The 19,523-nt window shown below is 41.3% G+C and overlaps 1 protein-coding gene across 2 annotated transcripts in view; it reads left to right on the top strand.

Moving 5' to 3' along the window:
• Positions 1-19,523, top strand: part of LOC126253003 (UDP-glucosyltransferase 2-like) — a 324,067-nt gene that overhangs the window by 15,327 nt on the left and 289,217 nt on the right. For both annotated transcript variants that reach the window (XM_049954045.1, XM_049954041.1), the window contains exons 2-3: positions 5,758-5,952; positions 18,472-18,656. In XM_049954045.1, the coding sequence (XP_049810002.1) occupies positions 5,767-5,952; positions 18,472-18,656 (371 nt within the window). In that variant the 5' untranslated portion in view covers positions 5,758-5,766. The remainder of the gene's footprint in view (positions 1-5,757; positions 5,953-18,471; positions 18,657-19,523) is intronic.

Raw genomic sequence — 19,523 nt, 5'->3', positions numbered from 1 at the left:
GCAAATTAATGTTCCTGATTCACTTATAAAGTGTCGTTCTTCGTTCAGAGACACTCATTATTATGATTTTCTCCTTGAAAATCACGTTGTCAACTGACGGGGGCAGGTAGTATGAGCACATCTGCTTAGTAGACCGTGCTAGTTCAGAGAAATCTCGGCGTCTCAGGGCTGCCGAATATTAAAGGACTCCTAGCGTCACTGGAAAGCGTCTGTGGACGTTTTGTGTCTAAACAAGAGTTGTTCCCCGTGACGTGAATTATCACCAGTAGACGTTTGTCGAAAACATTCTTAGATATCCTTCAGGAACCAATACACAGGAAATGATGAAAACCATCTATGATCTTGAAAATGAAGTGCGGCAGGGAGGTGGTGTTGAGTAGTAGGATACTGGGCCATAATTTTACTAACAAATTTAATAAAAATTAAACTATCTTTTACTGCCACATCAAAAAGATCTAAAATAGCTTCAGCAACTACCTCCAGAAGTTAAATACCGTACTAGTGACCTTTTGTTTTTCAAGAACGGCAACTGATGGTAGAATTTACAAAAGCGCAATAATAACATTTAAGAAAAGATTTTAAGAAAAGAATATTAAGAAAAATTTTGTGATATGCTGACATTAAATCCAAGCCTCAACACAGATGTTTAATATCAACAAAAAATTTAAGCTTTAGAAACCTACAGAAATGGTTAACAGTCCCTTCATACCGGACATCCATTGGCAAGTGAAACAGATGGCATATAATTAGGAAGTACATGCCATCCAAGTAAATAGGCTGGTTACAAGTTTACATAAAAACAATCAATGGGTCGTTCAGATTAGGTGCTCGTGTACGTCCAAAACAACATTCGGATTGATTGGTCAGCTGAGTTTTTAGGCTCTCGCTGCAGCACGATTAACGGAGGAAGAAGCTGCTTTAGAATGAACCATTTCTTTTATTCAAGACCCTTTCAGTGGAGCTCACAATATAAACCACATGTGTTCAAATGGTTCAAATGGCTCTGAGCTCTATGGGACTTAACGTCAGAGGTCATCAGTCACCCAGAACTTAGAAGTACTTAAACCTAACTAACCTAAGGACATCACACACATCCATGCCCGAGGCAGGATTCGAACCTGCGACCGTAGCGGTCGCGCGGTTCCAGACTGTAGCGCTTAGAACCGCTCGGCCACCCCGGTCGGCAAACCACATGTGTACTCAAGCCATCTTTCAACATATAAAATACCATTTAAAAAGTGTAGAAAAAAGTAGAACACAAAAGACATTGGAGAAATTTCAGAAAAAGCCAGTAGCAATCTGATATCACGTTATGTACTGCTTAATTTAGATAACACCAGTTAGTGCGGCCAAATCCAGGCAAGAGGTTTCCAAACCGCCAGTTTAATAGTTTAAATTACACAGTTAAATGACTTTAATAGGATCACTTCAAAAGTTCACAAAAACTGCTTTACAGACGATGATGTGTAACCCAAAAAAAAAAAGTAAGAGAATGGTCTTTTCATACAGCAATAGTAATTGAATTCCTACGATAATTCCCAGGGAGCAGGAACATTAGTCAACAATCAACCAATCAATAGCAAAGATGGCCGCCGAGTGAGATGACAGGTATTTTCTTCGTCCGCTAAAAGAACTTACTTAAGAGGAAATAGTGCCAAATTTAAATTTTCTTTCTTTTGTATACTTGCTGTAGTGCCCGTTCTTGCCACACTACTGAATATTAGCGCCCCATCGGAGCTTGTTCTTGAAAAAACTTGTTCTTTAGCTGAATAATCGCAACATAACCCGAAATTTTCCGTGACATAAACACAAAAAATTCTATTCAAGTTTTCTTGATAGTGCAAAATTCGTTTAAAAAAGACAGTTGCTAGTTTCATCAGTGTCTATTGTCGCAATAAAAATGTAATTAAACGTTTCTAAATTGTATTTAACTAACACGTTTCGTATTGTTTACTAGTTAGATAGACGCGATCTAGTCCTAAATTTTCTGAGTTATAAACATTTAAAAACCTGACCAAACGCGCCTGATAACCTAAATTCTCTAAAAGCAAATTAATTACAAATTCATTCTTCTGTCATTGTGTCTCTAAATCAGTACAAAAACAACAACCACCGCACATAAGATCATTGTGTAGTTTTTTGTTTACAAACAGTCAATCTCGCGTCCTTGACAAATTTAAAACATTCTTTAAACTTAATTATTCTTTCGAAACTGACCATTAGTGAGAAATGTGGGAGCTGCTATAGGGTAGTGAGTAGAGGGATTTGTTGCCAATCTTTCAGGAAATATTTTCACTGGGGCGGATGCAGTGGGGAGAATGTTGGGAGCACAGAAGAGGCTCTCTCCTGGAACTGCAGAGAATGCAGTAGGAACATTTTGATAGGGGAACAGGAAAGGAAAATCTGGGCCCTTCAGGCACAGTTGGAGGAAGCAAGGAAGGAACTCATAAGGATCAAGGGAGATGAGGGGGATTGCTCCTACTAACTTTCTTGAATATTGGTGGGGCCTGTACTACTTTTTACTGTCTTTCAGTATGGATCTTTCGTCGAGCGAGAGGTTGTATATGATTAAGTATAGAGCTATTGTATCAGCATGTCCTGAAAGGAACCTAGTTGGTACACAGTCTGGACTGGAAGAATTGTTTTTATTAAGTGATTTAAGTTACTTCACTACTCCGAGAATATCTACTTCTAAGCTACTTCTGTTGACACGTGTTGTTAGTTAGATTTCTGAAATATTTACTTCATATTCTATGGTGAAGGAATTTCGCAAGGCTGTGTTTAGTAACTCTGGTTTCGAAGCACTCTGGTCGATAGTATTTCCATTGCTATCGCGCATAGAAGGTATTGACTGTGTCTTGTCACTAGCATACTTTACATAAGACCAGAATCACTTTGGACTTTCTGTTGGATTTCGAGATAAAGATTCGTTATGGAAACTATTATAAGCTTTGAATTCCGCTCTAAATTTTGAGGTTCTGTAAAACTAATTTTTTGAATAGGTGTATTTTTCGTTTATTTTTAGGAGACTTGCGAGTTAAAATTTTCAATATCGTTACGACAACCCTTTGTTTACTAATTTCTGTATCCGTTTTCATGTTCGTTATTAGCTCAGGATTATTTGTTGCTAAGACGTCAACTGTGTTCTCACAACTGTTTACTATTCACGTGGGCTCATGAAAACCTGCTCGAAATAATTTTCAGAGAATGCACTTAGCACAATTTCGGATTATGTTTTACGTGTACCTTCGGGTTTAAAGATGTATTTTCGCCTATATATCGAAGGATATCGAGGGTAAATTACAGTCACCAACAGCTATAATTATATGAGTCCAGTACGACTTTAAAAACTCAAGTTTTCTTTGAAACATTCAGGAATTATATCATCTGAGGTGTGTGGTCGGTAAAAGAATCCAATTATTATTTTATTCCGTTTGACAAGAATGACCTCCGGCCATACTAACTCACAGGAACTATCTGCTTCAATTTCGCTACAAGATAAACTACCTCTAATAGCAACAAGGACGCCACGGCCACTGTGTTTAGCCTGTCCTTTCGGAACACCGTTAGGTTCTTCGCAGAAATTTCGGCTGAGTTTATCTCTGCCTTTAGCCAGCTTTCAGTGCCTATAGCGAGTTGAGCATCAGTGCTTTCTGTTAGCACTTGGAGCTGTAGTACTTTTCAAACAGAGCTACGAGAGTTTACAACTGTTATACGGATAGTTCCTATACGTTCATCCTATGGTCGATGTTCATCCTTTGAGATTGAAGCCCTTTTTGTATTTTCCCGAGACCCTCCGACCTAAAAACCGCCCAGTCCCGTCGCACGCCCCTGCTAGCTATGTACCCGCCTCTTGCGTGTGGTGGACTCGTGACCTATTCAGCAGAACCTGAAACCCATCTAACCAATTGCGCAAGTCGAGGAATCTGCAACCTACATGGTCACAGAACCGTACGAGCCTCTGATCCAGACCCTCGATTCGGCTCTCTACCAAGGGTCCCCAATCCCTCCTGTGGACTGTGTTGCAAATTGTGGGCTCTGCCTCCATCTCGCAAGCAAGACTGGCAGCCATTACCACTTCTGTCAGCCACTCGAAAGCACAGAGAATCTCTTCTGATACAAAGTGACACATATCATTGGTACCGACTTGAGCCATTACCTGCAGTTGGCTGCACCCTGTGCTCTTCATGGCATCTGGATGAAACCTGTTCCATGTCTGGATTGACCCAACCTGGTATGCACACAGAGTGCACATTGGCTTTCTTCCCCTCCTTGGCAACCACGTCCCTAAGTGGCACCACCCTGCATAACAGGGGAGCTCCCATCTGCCAATAATCCCACTTTCTACAATCGCCCGGATCTTGCAGGCGAAGAAGTTCACTGTGAATAAGGAGAAGCGACTGCATATGGCTGAGGGACAATGTCAGCCACAGACAGCACCTGGAATCTGTTTCTCACTCTAACTGGGGAGTCCTTACATGTGGTCCCCTGGGAAGTCTTTCGCCGGCTGCCACGCTCTGAGGCGACTTCCCACTCGACCACAGTGCAAGCAATAACTGGGTTGGACACTGGTGGCGGCCGATTGGCGGACTCAGACGTGCTGGACATCCGTTGGATGCGCGCTGATGGTCCATAACAGTGATGCCCATCCACTGCAGCTTCAAGCTGTGTAACCGAAGCCATCAGAGCCTGGAGCTGACAACGAAGTAACTCGGCTAGCATCCACATACAGCCATCAAAGTCCGTATCCATACCAAAGACCATGGAAGACTACGCTACACAGACAAACAAGTACAATCGACATGCGCTACGGTACTCAACTGTGGATATGGAGGAAAACGCAAGAACCGTGTCCAATAAATTATATTAACAAACAGAGAATCAAAAACTGAGCTACCAAAGCACTCAGGTGAGACTAAATAATTCGCTCCTGATTAGGAAATGGTAGTATGCCACAAAATCTGTTTACTTTCCGACGCAAACGACAACGTGAGAACTGTGTCCAATAAATATTAAATTAAGATGCACAAACTCAAGAAACTAACCTATCAAAGCACACAGATGAAACTATACAATTCGCTCCTGGTTACGAACTCATAAAATGTCACAAAATCGGTTACTTCCCTGTGGCTGCTTGTCTCTCGGTAGGCTACTACGACGTTATTACCTGACTAACGCCAACAAGCTGTGACTAGCTTTCAGAACAATTCTGTTCTGATCCAAATTCTTCGAGGTAGCACTCTTTCATTCCAGTAGATGTACATCTTCTGTTTTCTCTTCTCTTGCTTTTCCTGCTACTGAATTCCACTTTTCTGACCCCTCTCATTTTGGAATTTTGTATGATCGTTTGTTTTACGCTGTGTTATGTGGTTGTGAGCTGCACACTATTTGTTGTAGACACTTTTGAAAATCTGCGTTACTACACCAACAAGACAGAAAACTTCAATCACAATGTGGTCATAGGCCCATCCAGACACAATTACTCCTTTCTGCCACACTGTGACGTGTTCACATCGACTCATCTTACTGTGTTCATTCCATACAAACAACCAGTACAAACACACCTATCCAATGCCACAATTTACTATAGTCGGAAGCGTCACATGAGCGCCTGTTATCAGTTTTATATCACCTATGGTGCTGCAAATCATCCTCGCTGTTTTTTTAAGCAAGAATTTTATATTTTGTTATGTGAGCTTATTATTTTTATGTCATTGTTGATGTACGAAGTGCTTTCTTCTCCGCCACCATTGGCAGCTGGCGATTATGAGGACAACGTTGCTGCTGACAGCCACCTGCCTGCTGGCGCTGGGTGACAGGTGTCTGGGGGCCAGGATCCTGGCAGCGGTGCCGACCCCCTCCTTCAGCCACCAGCTGCCACTGAGGACGGTGCTGCTGGAACTGGCCAGGCGGGGCCACCAGGTCACCTTCATCACCACCCACCCCCTTCAGGTAAGCCAGCCAGCCAGCATTCTGTGCATTCGTCTTTAACAAAATTCGACTTTTCTCAGTCTGTATGAGGAAAAAAAAAGTCAAGCGATCCATTAAGGGGCTCCGGAACGCCCTATACTTGGAATGTTAAAATAATGCTTATAAATTACATCTTTCCTCACAAAGTATTTGAGGTAGGAAGTTGAACTTTTTACAGATTATTTATTGTAATATGGGATACAACTTAACACAGGGATTTTACGAAATTTTAGTTCAGTTATTAACGATGATTTTTTTTTCAATTGTAATGAAAATTCACATTTTTTTGCAATTTTTTATTTATAAATTCAAAAATATACAGTTTTTTGGAAAAAGACTGTGTTAAATTATGCAGAAGGTACTGTGTAACATTTACTGAAAGTTTGAAACAAATATGTTTGGAAGATCCTTAGAAAACATGTAATTAGTATGAGAAAATAAAAGTTTTGGGAATCGAGCGACAAAGATTGGATTAACTTTTTAGTGCATTCCAGGTCCATAGGATGGATTATCTTCATCCTCTGCAAACTCCTCCTCCAGCTTCCTCTTGTTCCTCCTCCTGTTTACTCTTGCTTGTATTTCTAGACTCTTTACAGCCCTGTCTGCAGCCCGAAGGCGTTCCTTGTCTAAAGCAAGCATCGCTCGTACCATGGTTATCGTCTTTATTGTTTACAGTAATAACACATACCTTTGGCTTTCCAACATTTCTCCTTTTCTTAAAAGCCTTCAGAGGATTTCTAATAACTTTACTTTTACTCATTATTATACTTCAACAAAACAGAGACTCAAGAAACAGAATTAATTACGAATATTTTCGAGATAACGACAGAGTAAATAAACATGAAACAATCGACAATCACACCAGCGATATATATTGAACCATCACAGGTTAGCCACAACACATACTTTATCTCACATCACTAAAATGTACCTGATGAACACGGACGTTAATAATAACACCATTTGACAGCAGTTTAACAGCGCCACAGTGGGTCACGCCCATGTAGAACAAATTTAAAAAAAAAATTTAAAAGTAGTTGTAGTCTTCGGAATTGAATAAATTATATATCTATTAAAAGGTAATAGTCTGCAGATTCAGAAAACGCAAAAAAGTAAAAATTGAACTTTTCATGATTTTGAGCCTTTCCGGAGCCCCTTAAATATTCCTTATGTGACAGTAACAAGTGGCATTTAATCTGATGGAATTACATTTTCCTCGAGACATATAACTCTCAACTTTATCTTCGATAATGATGGAAGCTGAAGAGATGAATTAAAGGATTTGAACCCAGGTCGTCTGCTTATTTTGCAGATTGATAATCATTACATCACCGTAACAGTATGGCTAAGACCGCTGCATGGACCATTCTATATATATATATATATATATATATATATATATATATATATATAGACTGGTCCCAAACTTCAGTAGTAGACTATGTACTAGTGGATAGGCAGATGATGAGCAGCCTCACAGATGGTCATTCCATCTGAGGCCTTAGACAGTGACCATCGGCTGTTGGTAGCCACCCTGAGAGAGAAAAGAGATAGGAGGGCAACAGATATACAGGAGAAAGGGTTGAAGACAAGGATGCTGAAAGAGGATGAACGGAGGACCCAGTACCAGACACTGATCAGGAAGAAGCTGCCAAAGGAAGATCAGATAACAGTGGAAGAAGAATGGGGAGATTTTAAGAGGGCTCTAGTTGAGGCAGCTGAGACTGTGTGCGGAAGAACTAGCACAAAGAGGAGAAGTAAGGAAACCCCATGGTGGAACAACATATGTAAAGAGGCAGTACTTCGAAAGAACAAAGCCTTCAGAGAATGGTTCCAGAACCGAACAGAGGAAGCTAGGGTAAAATATAAGGAAAGCAAGAAAGCGGCACAGACCATAGTAAGGGCGGAGAAGAAGAAGTGGATGGTAAAATGGACAAGAATGTTAGAAGAGGACAGTGAAGGGAACAAACAAGTACTTTACACCATGGTAAGAAATAAGAGGAACGACAGAAGCGAGTGCCTGAGGATAATGGATAATAATGGAAGAGTTGTGGAGGAAATGCATGAGCTCAAAAAGATTTGGAAGGAGTGCTTTGAAGATCTGTTGAATGCCGCCAAGCGGGTAACTAACAGCGATGGAGAGCCTAAGGCAGCAGACGATTATAATAGTGGGGAAACTGATGATCTAACTTGGAATGAAGTGGAAGACGCCATAAAGAGGATGAAAGGGGGCAAGGCACCAGGTTGGGACGAAGTAACAGTGGATATGATACGAGCAGCAGGAGAAGTAGGAACCCAGTGGCTATACAGAGTGCTGAGGGTGGTGTGGAAGGAGAACAGAATTCCTGAGGATTGGAAGAAAGGAATTATAGTCCCGATCTTCAAGAAAGGGTAGAAAAGGAGATGTGAGAACTACAGAGGAATCACCCTGCTATGCCACTGTGGAAAAATCTATGAAAAGATCCCGGAGAAGAGAATAAGAAGCAGCATTGAAAGTAGACTGCAAGAGGAGCAGTACGGTTTCAGACCGGGAAGGTCAACAACGGACCTCATATTTGCGGTAAGGCAACTGCAGGAAAGGCACTATGAGTACGGGAAGGACTTAATCATGGCCTTTTTTAGATATTGAGAAGGCGTATGACAGTATCTGTAGGGACAAGCTCTGGGATGTGCTGAACGCAAAAGGGATAGATGAAGAGATAACACGAAAAGTCAGAAAAATGTATGAGGGAAGTGAGAGTTGTGTGAAAGTGGGGAGGGAACGTACTGCATGGTTCAAGCTGGAAAATGGGCTGCGACAGGGAAGTGCACTTTCGCCTTTATTGTTTATTATTGTTATGGATGAAATCCTACAGCAAGTATCAGATGAAATTGGAGATCATAAAATGAAAGCAGTGCTTTTTGCCGATGACCTGATGTTATGGGGAAATTGCCAAAAGGAGGTGCAAGAGCAGTTAGATGTATGGGAGGCAGCGGCAGCACAATATGGAATGCATTTCTCTGCAAAGAAAAGTGAAATAATTGTCACGACAAGGAAGAAGAATAGGCCAAATGTGGATATAACTTGTGGAGGGGAAAAACTACAAGTGGTAGAGAACTTCAAGTACCTGGGAAGCATGATTGAAAGTAAGGGGGGAAACGCAATGGAAATAAATAAAAGGTGCAGAAAAGCAGGGCAGTTCTACAAATGCATCAGGGGGCTTATTTGGAGCGAGGAGGTGCCACAGAAATCCTAGGGAATTATATACCGAACCTACTTTGTCCCCATATTGGCATACGGAAGTGAGACATGGGTAATGCACAAAAGCGACAAAAGTAGAATACAGGCTAGTGAAATGAAGTTCCAGAGGAGCAGGTTGAGTGTAACAAGACGGGACAGATTGCGAAATGTGTATGTGAGGGAAAGAGTAAAGGAGGGACCAGTACAGGACAGGATAGAAAAATCAAGACTGCAGTGGTATGGACCCATGAAGAGAATGGATGAGGGAAGAATTCCAAAGAGGATGTTTGATCTGCAACTGGAGGGGAAGAGGCCCAGAGGAAGACCAAGAAATAGATGGGTGAAGGGAGTGAATGAATGTGTGACGAGAAGAGGAGAGAACTGGACGAAGGTGGAAGAGGGGGAATGGTGGAAAGACAGAACACGATGGAGAGGCTTGTGTTCCCGACAGACCCAGCCAGTGGCTGGAAACTGTCCAAGATGATGATGATGATATGTCTCACGGAAAATATAATTTCATGAGATCAATAGATCTGATGGAATTACGTACAAAGCTGGGGTTGTGTTCCAATACTAGAGAAGCTCAGCAATGATGATAATTTAAGAAGTGGAAAGTGACCTGAAGGCGTGAACTTGTGTTTGGGAGAGCACTGGACTTGGGGGAGTCCACGCAGTTCCGTTAGCTGCACTGCTACGGTGGTGTGATGGTTAGCTTATGCGTATAATAAACTGGGGAGGTGGGTTGTACTCGCGGCCATGCAACAAATTTTAGTCAAAAATTCGTAAGGGACCAAACTGCTGAGGTCATCAGTCCCTAGACTTACACGCTACTTAAACTAAGTTAAACTAACTTATGCTAAGAACAGCACACACGCACCCATGCCGGAGGGAGGCCTCGAACCTCCACGGAGTGTGGCCGCGCAATCCGTGATATGGCACCTCAAACCGCACGGCCACTACGCGCGGCAAATTTTAAACCATCTTAAGCTTCTATCATTATCTAATTCGCATTTGATTATTATAACGTATCCAGGAATAGGTCGAGAGGTAATCTGCGTTGATTGACGCTGTGAGCAACAAAATACAATTGGAGAATGAGAGGTAACTTTACATTACCATTATGTTATAAAAGTCATACAGATGCCGTTAAAAAATTTTAATCGGGAATGAACAAAGGAGCTACTGCAGGCAGTCAAAGAATTTAACACATGAACAGAATGTTATATAATGATTTTAATTACACACTGCAGGAAAAAAGTAGTAAACCCATTTAGAGATTCCCAATTGACTCAAGATTTATTGTTGCAACAGTGACCATGGAGAACATTAAATTATTACATTTACAGATCAGTGGCACAACGAGTTCTGAGGTACCTGAAACAACCATATTAGTACGTGATGTGGCCTCCACAGGCGGCAATGCAGGCGCTGACTTTGGCATCCAGTCGATCGTACAGATGGCCAATACTGTCCTGGGATCCGTTACGCCATGCCAGCTCGACCAGTTCACGTAGTTCTGTAAGAGTTGTTGGGTGGTGAGTCACGCGACGCACTACGTGCCCATCATATTCCATAAGCGCTCAATTGGAGCCAAGTCCAGAGATGATACTGAACATGGAAGTTGTTGCACGTCTGACACATCATGTTGAGTTTCACAGGCAGTGTATGGCAGAGCATTGTCCTGTTACAACAACACATCCACTTCCTATTGTAAGAATGGCAAAAGAATGGGTCTAACAATTCAGCACGTACCGAGCGCTAGGTAGTATTCCTCCAGAAACACCGAAAGTGAAAGAGTTTTAGCTTATCGCATCCCAGATCATAAGGCCTGATGTGGGGCAGTATGTCTTGGACCAATGCACTTTATGAGACAGCGCTCACCGGGTTTACATCGTAAGCACAAACGACCATCACCTGCGTGCAGGTAGAATCTGCTTTCATCGCTGAAGACCACGGTGCGTTGATCCCTCTTCTAAGTGATCCTCTGACGGTACCTGTGGACCCATGCAAGTCCATGATGTGGCAAGAATGAAAGACGCTCTAGAGATGTGCATGCCTGAAGTATCACTGCTAATAACTGGTTCGCAACAGTTCGTGTTGACACGTCTGGGCTCACAAGCCCTTCTATCCGTGCTGTGGTAGCTGTACGATCTGCCACAGCTGACCTTACAATACGACGAGCATGGCGAGCATCTGTGGAGCGTGGACATTCAGAACCTCGTCTAGGGGTGTGAAAATGTTCACGTGACCTCTGATTACAGTAGCGTTTCGCAGCTGACACAGCACGTCCAACCTGTGTGGCAATTCTCCGAAAACACCATCCCGTCATTTGGAAGGCCTTAATTTGACCTCTTTAAAACTCGCTTGTTTGGCATTAGGATACACGAGTGCGTGCCTGTGGCATGATTGCCTTCTTGCTTACACTTTTCCAGCACGCAGAGTCTTCTGGTTGTGAGCATTCCCTATTAAATGGTAGATATATATGTCGCCCTGCTAGCTATGCCACTACGCTATCAGTTGGCAGACGGCATTGGAACCATTATCATTACACTACTATACTTCAGATGGCTTATGCCACCATTGGACCAACATCGATGTCTTCTCTCCGGGTGCACGAATATTTTTTCAGTAGTGCATAATCCTTAAAATATCAGTGATGCTCTCAGTTATGTATCATTATGAATTCCTTATTACTGTAGTAACGTATCGTGAGCAACGTACACAATGTCACTTGACGTAGTACACTGTCTGTTGCAAAGTATTGGGACACTCCTACGTGAAGTGGAATGAACCAGTAGATGTGACGAGAGGCGGACACACCAGTATAAAAGGAGGTGGGATGTTGTGTGTCGTCAGTAAGGTATCGGTCGGTCGGGTGATCTCGGTGACTTTGAACGTGGACAAGTCATTGGATGTCACCTGAGCTACAAATCCAGTATGGACAACCAACCCTTTGAAAGATGTCCAAGTCGACTGTAGGTCATGTGACTGTGAGGTGCAAACGGGGAGGAACAACCACAACTACACCAAAACCAGGAAAACCATATATGCTCAAAGAGATGGACCGTCGAGCACTGCTGAAGGTGGTTGTAAAAAATCGCTTGAAATCAGACGAAGGAATCACTCGTGTGTTCCAGACTGCTACTGGCAGTCCAGGTTACACAACGACTGTGCGTAAGTAGTTAAAGCGAACGGGGCACGATGGTCGAGTAGCTCCTCATAAGCCACAAATTTATGTAGTCGTTGCCAAGCGGCGCTTGAGGTTGTGTAAAGAGGGACGTCACTGGAAACGAGTGGTTTGCAATGACGAATCACACTATGTAAAATCCAAAGAAAGGGTTTGGATTTGCGGAAGAATGATATCTGATATCATGTGTAGTGTCTAACAACCGTACCACAACAAAGGTCAAAAATTAATTATGATTGTAGTGTTGCTCACGCTGCTAAATATTGCATTTTCGGGCAACAACAAAGTGTCATTAGAGCACAGTTAATAAAGTCATTTCTTGAAATAATGGGTAAACTGGGCACTCATCTTTTCGTGTTTCCCACGCTGGTCTCCTTGTGAACTCATGGCTCAATCGTCGAAAATCTAGGTAGTGATGATTACAAGTTCGGGTACAAAGAGGCCTAGGTGTTATTCTGCGATATTCAAAAGTTTTATAGATGTGTTTCATAAACCATTCTTGAAGATTAAACTTTTGCAAGTTAGGACAATAGTGATGTAAAAAAGTAATCAGCACTCCGAATTTAAGTTACACTTATTTTTTATTACTTTTGTTGGAACATCACTTCACAATATAAAACATACTTGAAAATATCTTCCTCACTGTTAAAGTTCACATTTCATGAACTGACTACAATTTGCGTCTTTTCAACATGACGACCATGAATTGACTCTCTAATAACCGCTTACGCGCCAAAAAATCAGGGTTACAAGTACGTCAAAGATCATAGTGACAAAAGAAAGAATACACATAAGAATATTATCATTGCAATATAAACATATCGATGTATCAAAGTACCTCTACATTAATGAAATCAAATCTGAATGTTGTCACAGAAATATGTTAACTATTTTACAGAAACACAGTAGAATATTGCTGGTATCGAGAGGTTGAGGAGAGGTGCCGTAATGGTTACGTAATTCAAGTACCATTACAAGTGGCAACAGCGAAATACGGGGTGCTGTAACGTTATGGTGCTGTTTTTCGTCGTTAGTGAGTAGTTCCCCAACTGCGTTTGAGAAAACGTTGAATGTGGGTAGATATGAACACGTTATACAGCACTGTGTCTCCGTCTAGTAGAGGAACGGTTCGGAGACGATGACTGAATCAGAATGACAGTGCACCCTGTCATAAAGCAACATCTGTGAGACAATGGTCTGTGGACAGTAATGCTCCTGAAATGGATTGGCCTGCTTAGAATAGTGATCTGAACTCAGTGGGACATCTTTTATGTCGACTTTGCTCCAGATACCAGCGTCCAACATCACTAATCGTCTAGCTTCGGTTCTTTAGAAAGAAGGTTTTGCCATTCCTCCACAGACATTCAGACACTTCACTGAAAGCGTACCCAAGACATTTCAATTGTAGACACATACCATATTAATGTCCACTAATATGTGTCCAGATAATTTTTATCAAATAGACCCAGCGGTTTACGCCCTCTGAGACACACCTCCAGTGGCCCTGGACTACAATTGCCTCTGCCACCGCGATCCAGAACGCCAATCGGCTGACACAAAGCTCACTCGCACTCAGAGCCGCTTTGCTATGAGACGCTACGCAGATGTGCCGCAGCTCTGACACCGTCCTTCGTGCTTTTGTTCAGAGAGCCTCATCGTTTTACTGTTGTAATAGCTGGAATTACTTCCGCCACATTATTTATAATGACTCTTCGTATGCTTGCAGAAGTTAAACTTAAGTAAATCTTCTGTTTACTGTGTTAACTGGTTCACTAATTATTTTCGCTGCTGTCCAGCTTTCCTATGACGCACCATTCTGTAGCCCACCTTTCCTTACGTAGCATTCGAAGTCGTACACAACACTGGTCACGAGCCAATTGATGGTGAGCTAACAGAGACGCGCATGTGGCCGCCCGCTGATGTTTGTGAGTTTGCCTGAGAGCATGCCGTACCTATACATCCTATTTTTTAACCTTCCCCGCTGCATGCAAATGTCGCACGATGGTGGAATGATCCCAGTTCATTACATTTGCCAGTTCTCGAGCACACTGATCTGGATCATTGGGGATTATTGTGTTTCAGTGATCTTCATTAAACTTCCAATGTCTTCCTGAACGCCGGCCGAAGTGGCCGTGCGGTTAAAGGCGCTGCAGTCTGGAGCCGCAAGACCGCTACGGTCGCAGGTTAGAATCCTGCCTCGGGCATGGATGTTTGTGATGTCCTTAGGTTAGTTAGGTTTAACTAGTTCTAAGTTCTAGGGGACTAATGACCTCAGCAGTTGAGTCCCATAGTGCTCAGAGCCATTTGAACCATTTCTTCCTGAACGCGAAGCCCCTTAAAACCAGAAAATCATCTCCTGTTGTGCTCCGTCCATACACGTACTCTGCCTATACACGGCACAAATATTTTTGGCTATCTCCTCTGCTGTCCCGCCCGCGCTGCCGACGTCCCTCTATTGAACTCAAATAGAAGATTATGTCGGAAATGTTATTTATTAATTTTTTTATCTTACGTGCCTAGTTCCGTTGCGTCAAATTTAGGAGTAAATCTGCGTGGTCATGGAACGTGTCAGTACATGAAATTGCAACAGAAAAGTAATAATAGATAAACTAAAATATTTATAAAGCCTAAAAAGACGACAAACTATAAGTTTATATAAAGGCAATCAACACAGGAATCAACTTAATTTTTCAAGGAAATTCCCGACAGAATAGAAGGAGTGACTCGGGAGGAAAATATTCAGTTTTTATTTGAAAATTAGTGGGTTGCTGCTAAGATTTTTGAATTCTTGTGGTAGCTTACTGACAATGGATGCAATGGAATAATGCTCACCTTTCTAGAGAAGAATCAAAGAAGTTCGATCCAAACGCAGATTTGTGTCTCGTATTACCTGAGTGACAGCTGATAATTCTTGGGAATAAGCTGATAATGTTAACAAGAAACGGCAAAAACCCAGACTAATGAATAGGGGTCGATAAGAAGTTCGCGAACCTACACGAATTATTGCCATAATCACCCGTTTCTGAGCCAAAAATACTCTTTGAGAATGGAAAGAGTTACCCAAATATAATACGGTACGTCATAAGCGAATGAAAATAAGCAACGTAGACTACATATCGTGTTGAACTATCACTTACTTCAGATACCTTTCGAATAGTAAAAATTGCAGCATTAAGTCTTCGAACAAGATCTTGAACATCGGCTTTCCACGACAGTTTGCTATCTATCTGAACACCTAGAAATTTTAAATTTTCGGTCTCACTAATCATATACGCATTAAGTGTAATCAAAACGTCAGGTTTTGTTGAATTGCGTGTTAGAAACTGTAAAACCTGAGTCTTACTGTGATTCAGTGTTAGTTGATTTCCTACATGCCATGAATTTATTTTTTGAACTACACTATTTGAAACAGTACCAACATTGCACACACCGTCCTTTACAACCAAATGCCACGACCCTACAAATATTTTAGAATCTCGTGTGGTGCTAGAAGGCATGTCATTTATGTAAATAAGGAAGGGGAGTGGCCCCAGCACTGATGCCTGGGGCGTCCTATTTAACTATGCCCCACTCGGATCATTGCCATTCTCAATACTGACGAGAATGACCTTTTGCTGTCTGTTCGTAAAGTAAGAGGTGAACTAATTGTGAGCTGATTCGCATATTCCATAACGGTCCAACTTCTGGAGCAATATTTTGCAATCAGCGCTATCAAACGCCCTAGTTAATTCAAAAAAGATGCCTAGCGTTCGAAACCTTTTGTTTAATTCATCCAGAACCTCACAGAGAAAAGATATTATAGCATTTTCAGTTGTTAAATCACTTCTAATACAAACTGTACATTTGACAGCAAATTATGTGGAACGAAATGATCAGTTTTCCCTACATAGACATCCTTTTCTATTACTTTAGTAAACACTGATAGCGTAGAAAAAGGTCTAAAATTCTCTAAATTATCGTTGTCTCCCTTTTCATAAAGCGGCTTGAATGAGTGCTTTAATCTTTCAGGAAACCGACCACTCCTAAAGGAAGATTTACAAATATGGCTAAGTGCAAGGCTAACATGTGCAGCATAGTACTTTAGTACTCTGCTAGAAACTCCATCATATCCACGGGAGTCCTTAGTCTTCAGTGATTTAATTATTGACTCAGTTTCCCTTTTGTCATTGTCATGGAGGCGTATTTCAGATATCAGTTCCGGAAAGCCGTTTTCCAAAACAGTTATATGATTCCCTGTGGAAACTAACTTTTTATTTACTATGTTCAAAAAGTGATTGTTAAATACAGTGTGGATATATGATTTATCAGTAACAGAAACGTTATTAGTACATAGTGACTTTGTATCCTCGGTCTTGTGCTGCTGACGAGACACTTCCTTAACGACTGACCATATGGTTTTAATTTTATCCTGTGAATTAGTTTTTCTTTTTGCATGCCACATACTCTTTGCCATCGTAATAACAATTTTAGCACCTTACAGTACTGATTGCGATGGGCTACTGAAGCTCGATTGTTACTACTTTTAACATTTTGATGTAATTCCCACTTCGTTCCACATGGCATCCTTATCTGACCAGTCAGGCTCCCAGTCTCCTTTTACTACTAGTACCCTGCTTTGAATGTTCTAATGGCAAGCAGCAATCAAAGAGCATGAGTAATGTGTCAAGGAAAGCAGTATATTTATCATCTATGTTATCAGCACTATAATCATTCTGCCACTCTTGTTCCTTAACGAGGTTTAAAAAAACACTCTATTGCCACTGGATTAGCTTTTCTAAGCATTTTATTATTATATACATCGTTTGTTTGAGTACAAAAACCTTCTAGTGTTAAAATTTGTACATCATGGTCTGAAAGACCAGTTACATTATTACGCTTGTGCGCAAGAAGAATAAATAGAAATATTGCGTATGGTTGCGCTACTGTTCCCTGCGCCCTAGTTGAAAACAATACATTCTGCATCAGATCATATGAATTTAGATCTTCGAACATCCTTTTTCTTGCACAATCACACACAAAATTAATACTGAAGCCACCACGTACAATTTATTTTCGGTCTTCCTATAAAGTGAACAAAGAACCGTGTCTAACCTGAGCAGAAACGCTCTGAAGTCAGAGTTAAGAACTTATAAAATAATAACAATTGAAAGTTAAGTCTCATTAAATTTAGGTATCCCTGCACAACATAAAAATGAGTGTTCAAAGCAATGGTTTGACACATCTATGGACTCAAATGGAATACTGCTTTTACTTACATGGCCACTCACCCATTCTGCAAAGAACTCCTTGAAAAAGAACCTGCTAATCTGTACTGGTCAATAAAGCCTCTGGACTGTCATATTATTCAGGTGGTGCTCTTTTATACCAGTAATGTCAGAGTAAACATCTATAAGCAGTTCACTAACTTTGTCTCAAATATCTCTCACATTCTGATGAAATATGCTAATTCCTTCACTACTTGGATACCTGACTTTCTTTGAAGGTGGTTCCTTCGTTAGGGAGACTTTCTCTAAGCAGCAATAACTATCAGCTGACTTTAGTCTAAAAAATGTGCATCTCTAACACTAACTACTACAGGAATTTTCCCATGACCGATCCCACCAACGCACACTACACTATCACCTGTAAGCTTTACGTCCAAGTCCCATACCTACTGATGTGTAGGCCATGCCTAGTGAAACCCAATCTATAGATTTCCCCAATTGCTACTCCACTTCCTAGTGTCCACAGGTCCAATCACTATCTCCAAGCGGCAAAGCAACAATATGTAAACTCAAACAGCAACAGTGAACTACAAATAAAAAAAAACAATAGATAAATAAATCCACAGCATACAGTATACCAAACTTCAAAACAAAAAATTTACGAAGTTTTGCACCAACCTTTAAAAATTTCGTTCTGCTGCTACAATATAGTGAAATAGTACATAATCACATCTCAGAAATACGTCTGTAAACAAGTACAGTGAATAAATTAGTTATATATTGTATTGAGTTATATTGCATAAAACATTTTTTTAATATGTTGGTACATTATAGTTGATTGCTGTGTTCTCACCGTCTCAACTCAATATACATTTCCCTATTTATTTCAGGCTACCATTGCAAACTACACTGAGGTTGACCTTTCAGAGAGTTATAGAAACTTCATAGAAAATTTTGACCTCAATGAACTACCAGATGCAACGTCTCCTGTGGCATTTTTTCAAATGCTTCTTGACGGGGCGAGATATGGCTGCCAGTTTCAGTTTGGTTTGACACCTATGAAAGAGTTCTTGAAGTAAGTTCAATCATCTTTGTTTGCTGCTCTGAAAAAAAAAATGAAGTGTTCTGAGAGTCAAAATAGACCGTGCCCCGTTCCTCTACATGTGGATGTGTATTTCGTGTTCTCCAGTTCAGTGCCGCCTCGAGGCCGGTAAATGCCAACCAAGAACAGAAAGAAATAATACAGAGATGTCACGCTGATACCGTGTACACCCCCTCCACCCTTGATAACGCCCTCAGTTAGGAGAGGAAGAGAGTCGACAGGTTTCTTCACGTATGTCATATCCGGTTAAGGCCGCTTATTGATGCTTACAAGGGAACCTCCCCATCGCACCCCCCTCAGATTTAGTTATAAGTTGCCACAGTGGATAGACCTTGAAAAACTGAACATAGATCAATCGAGAAAACAGGAAGAAGTTGTGTGGAACTATGAAAAAATAAGCAAAATATACAAACTGATTAGTCCATGTGCAACACAGGCAACATCAAGGTTAGAAAAAACCGAGGAGCGTCGCGGTCCCGTGGTTAGCGTGAGCAGCTGCGGAACGAGAGGTTCTTGGTTCAAGTCTTCTTTCGAGCGAAAAGTTTAATTTTTTATTTTCAGACAATTATCAAAGTTCAGGCACTCACACATAATCAACTTCGCTCTCCAAAATTCCAGGACATGCTCAGATTTGCTTGGACATATGCAGGATTTGACGATCTACACTCGGAAAAATTTGAAAACGTTAAAGACATATGTTTTGACAGAGCACAGGGAAAAGTGTGCGACTGTGAGACTTTTGTATTCATTTGTTGCAGTTTATGTGACAAACTCTTATGTTTTCATCACTTTTTTGGCAGTAAGTATCACATTCACAAGAAAACCTAAATCGGGCAACGT

This window comes from Schistocerca nitens, chromosome 4 (genome assembly GCF_023898315.1).
Source record: "Schistocerca nitens isolate TAMUIC-IGC-003100 chromosome 4, iqSchNite1.1, whole genome shotgun sequence".
Classification (NCBI taxonomy): domain Eukaryota; kingdom Metazoa; phylum Arthropoda; class Insecta; order Orthoptera; family Acrididae; genus Schistocerca; species Schistocerca nitens.
This window is presented reverse-complemented; position numbering and strand designations above follow the sequence as displayed.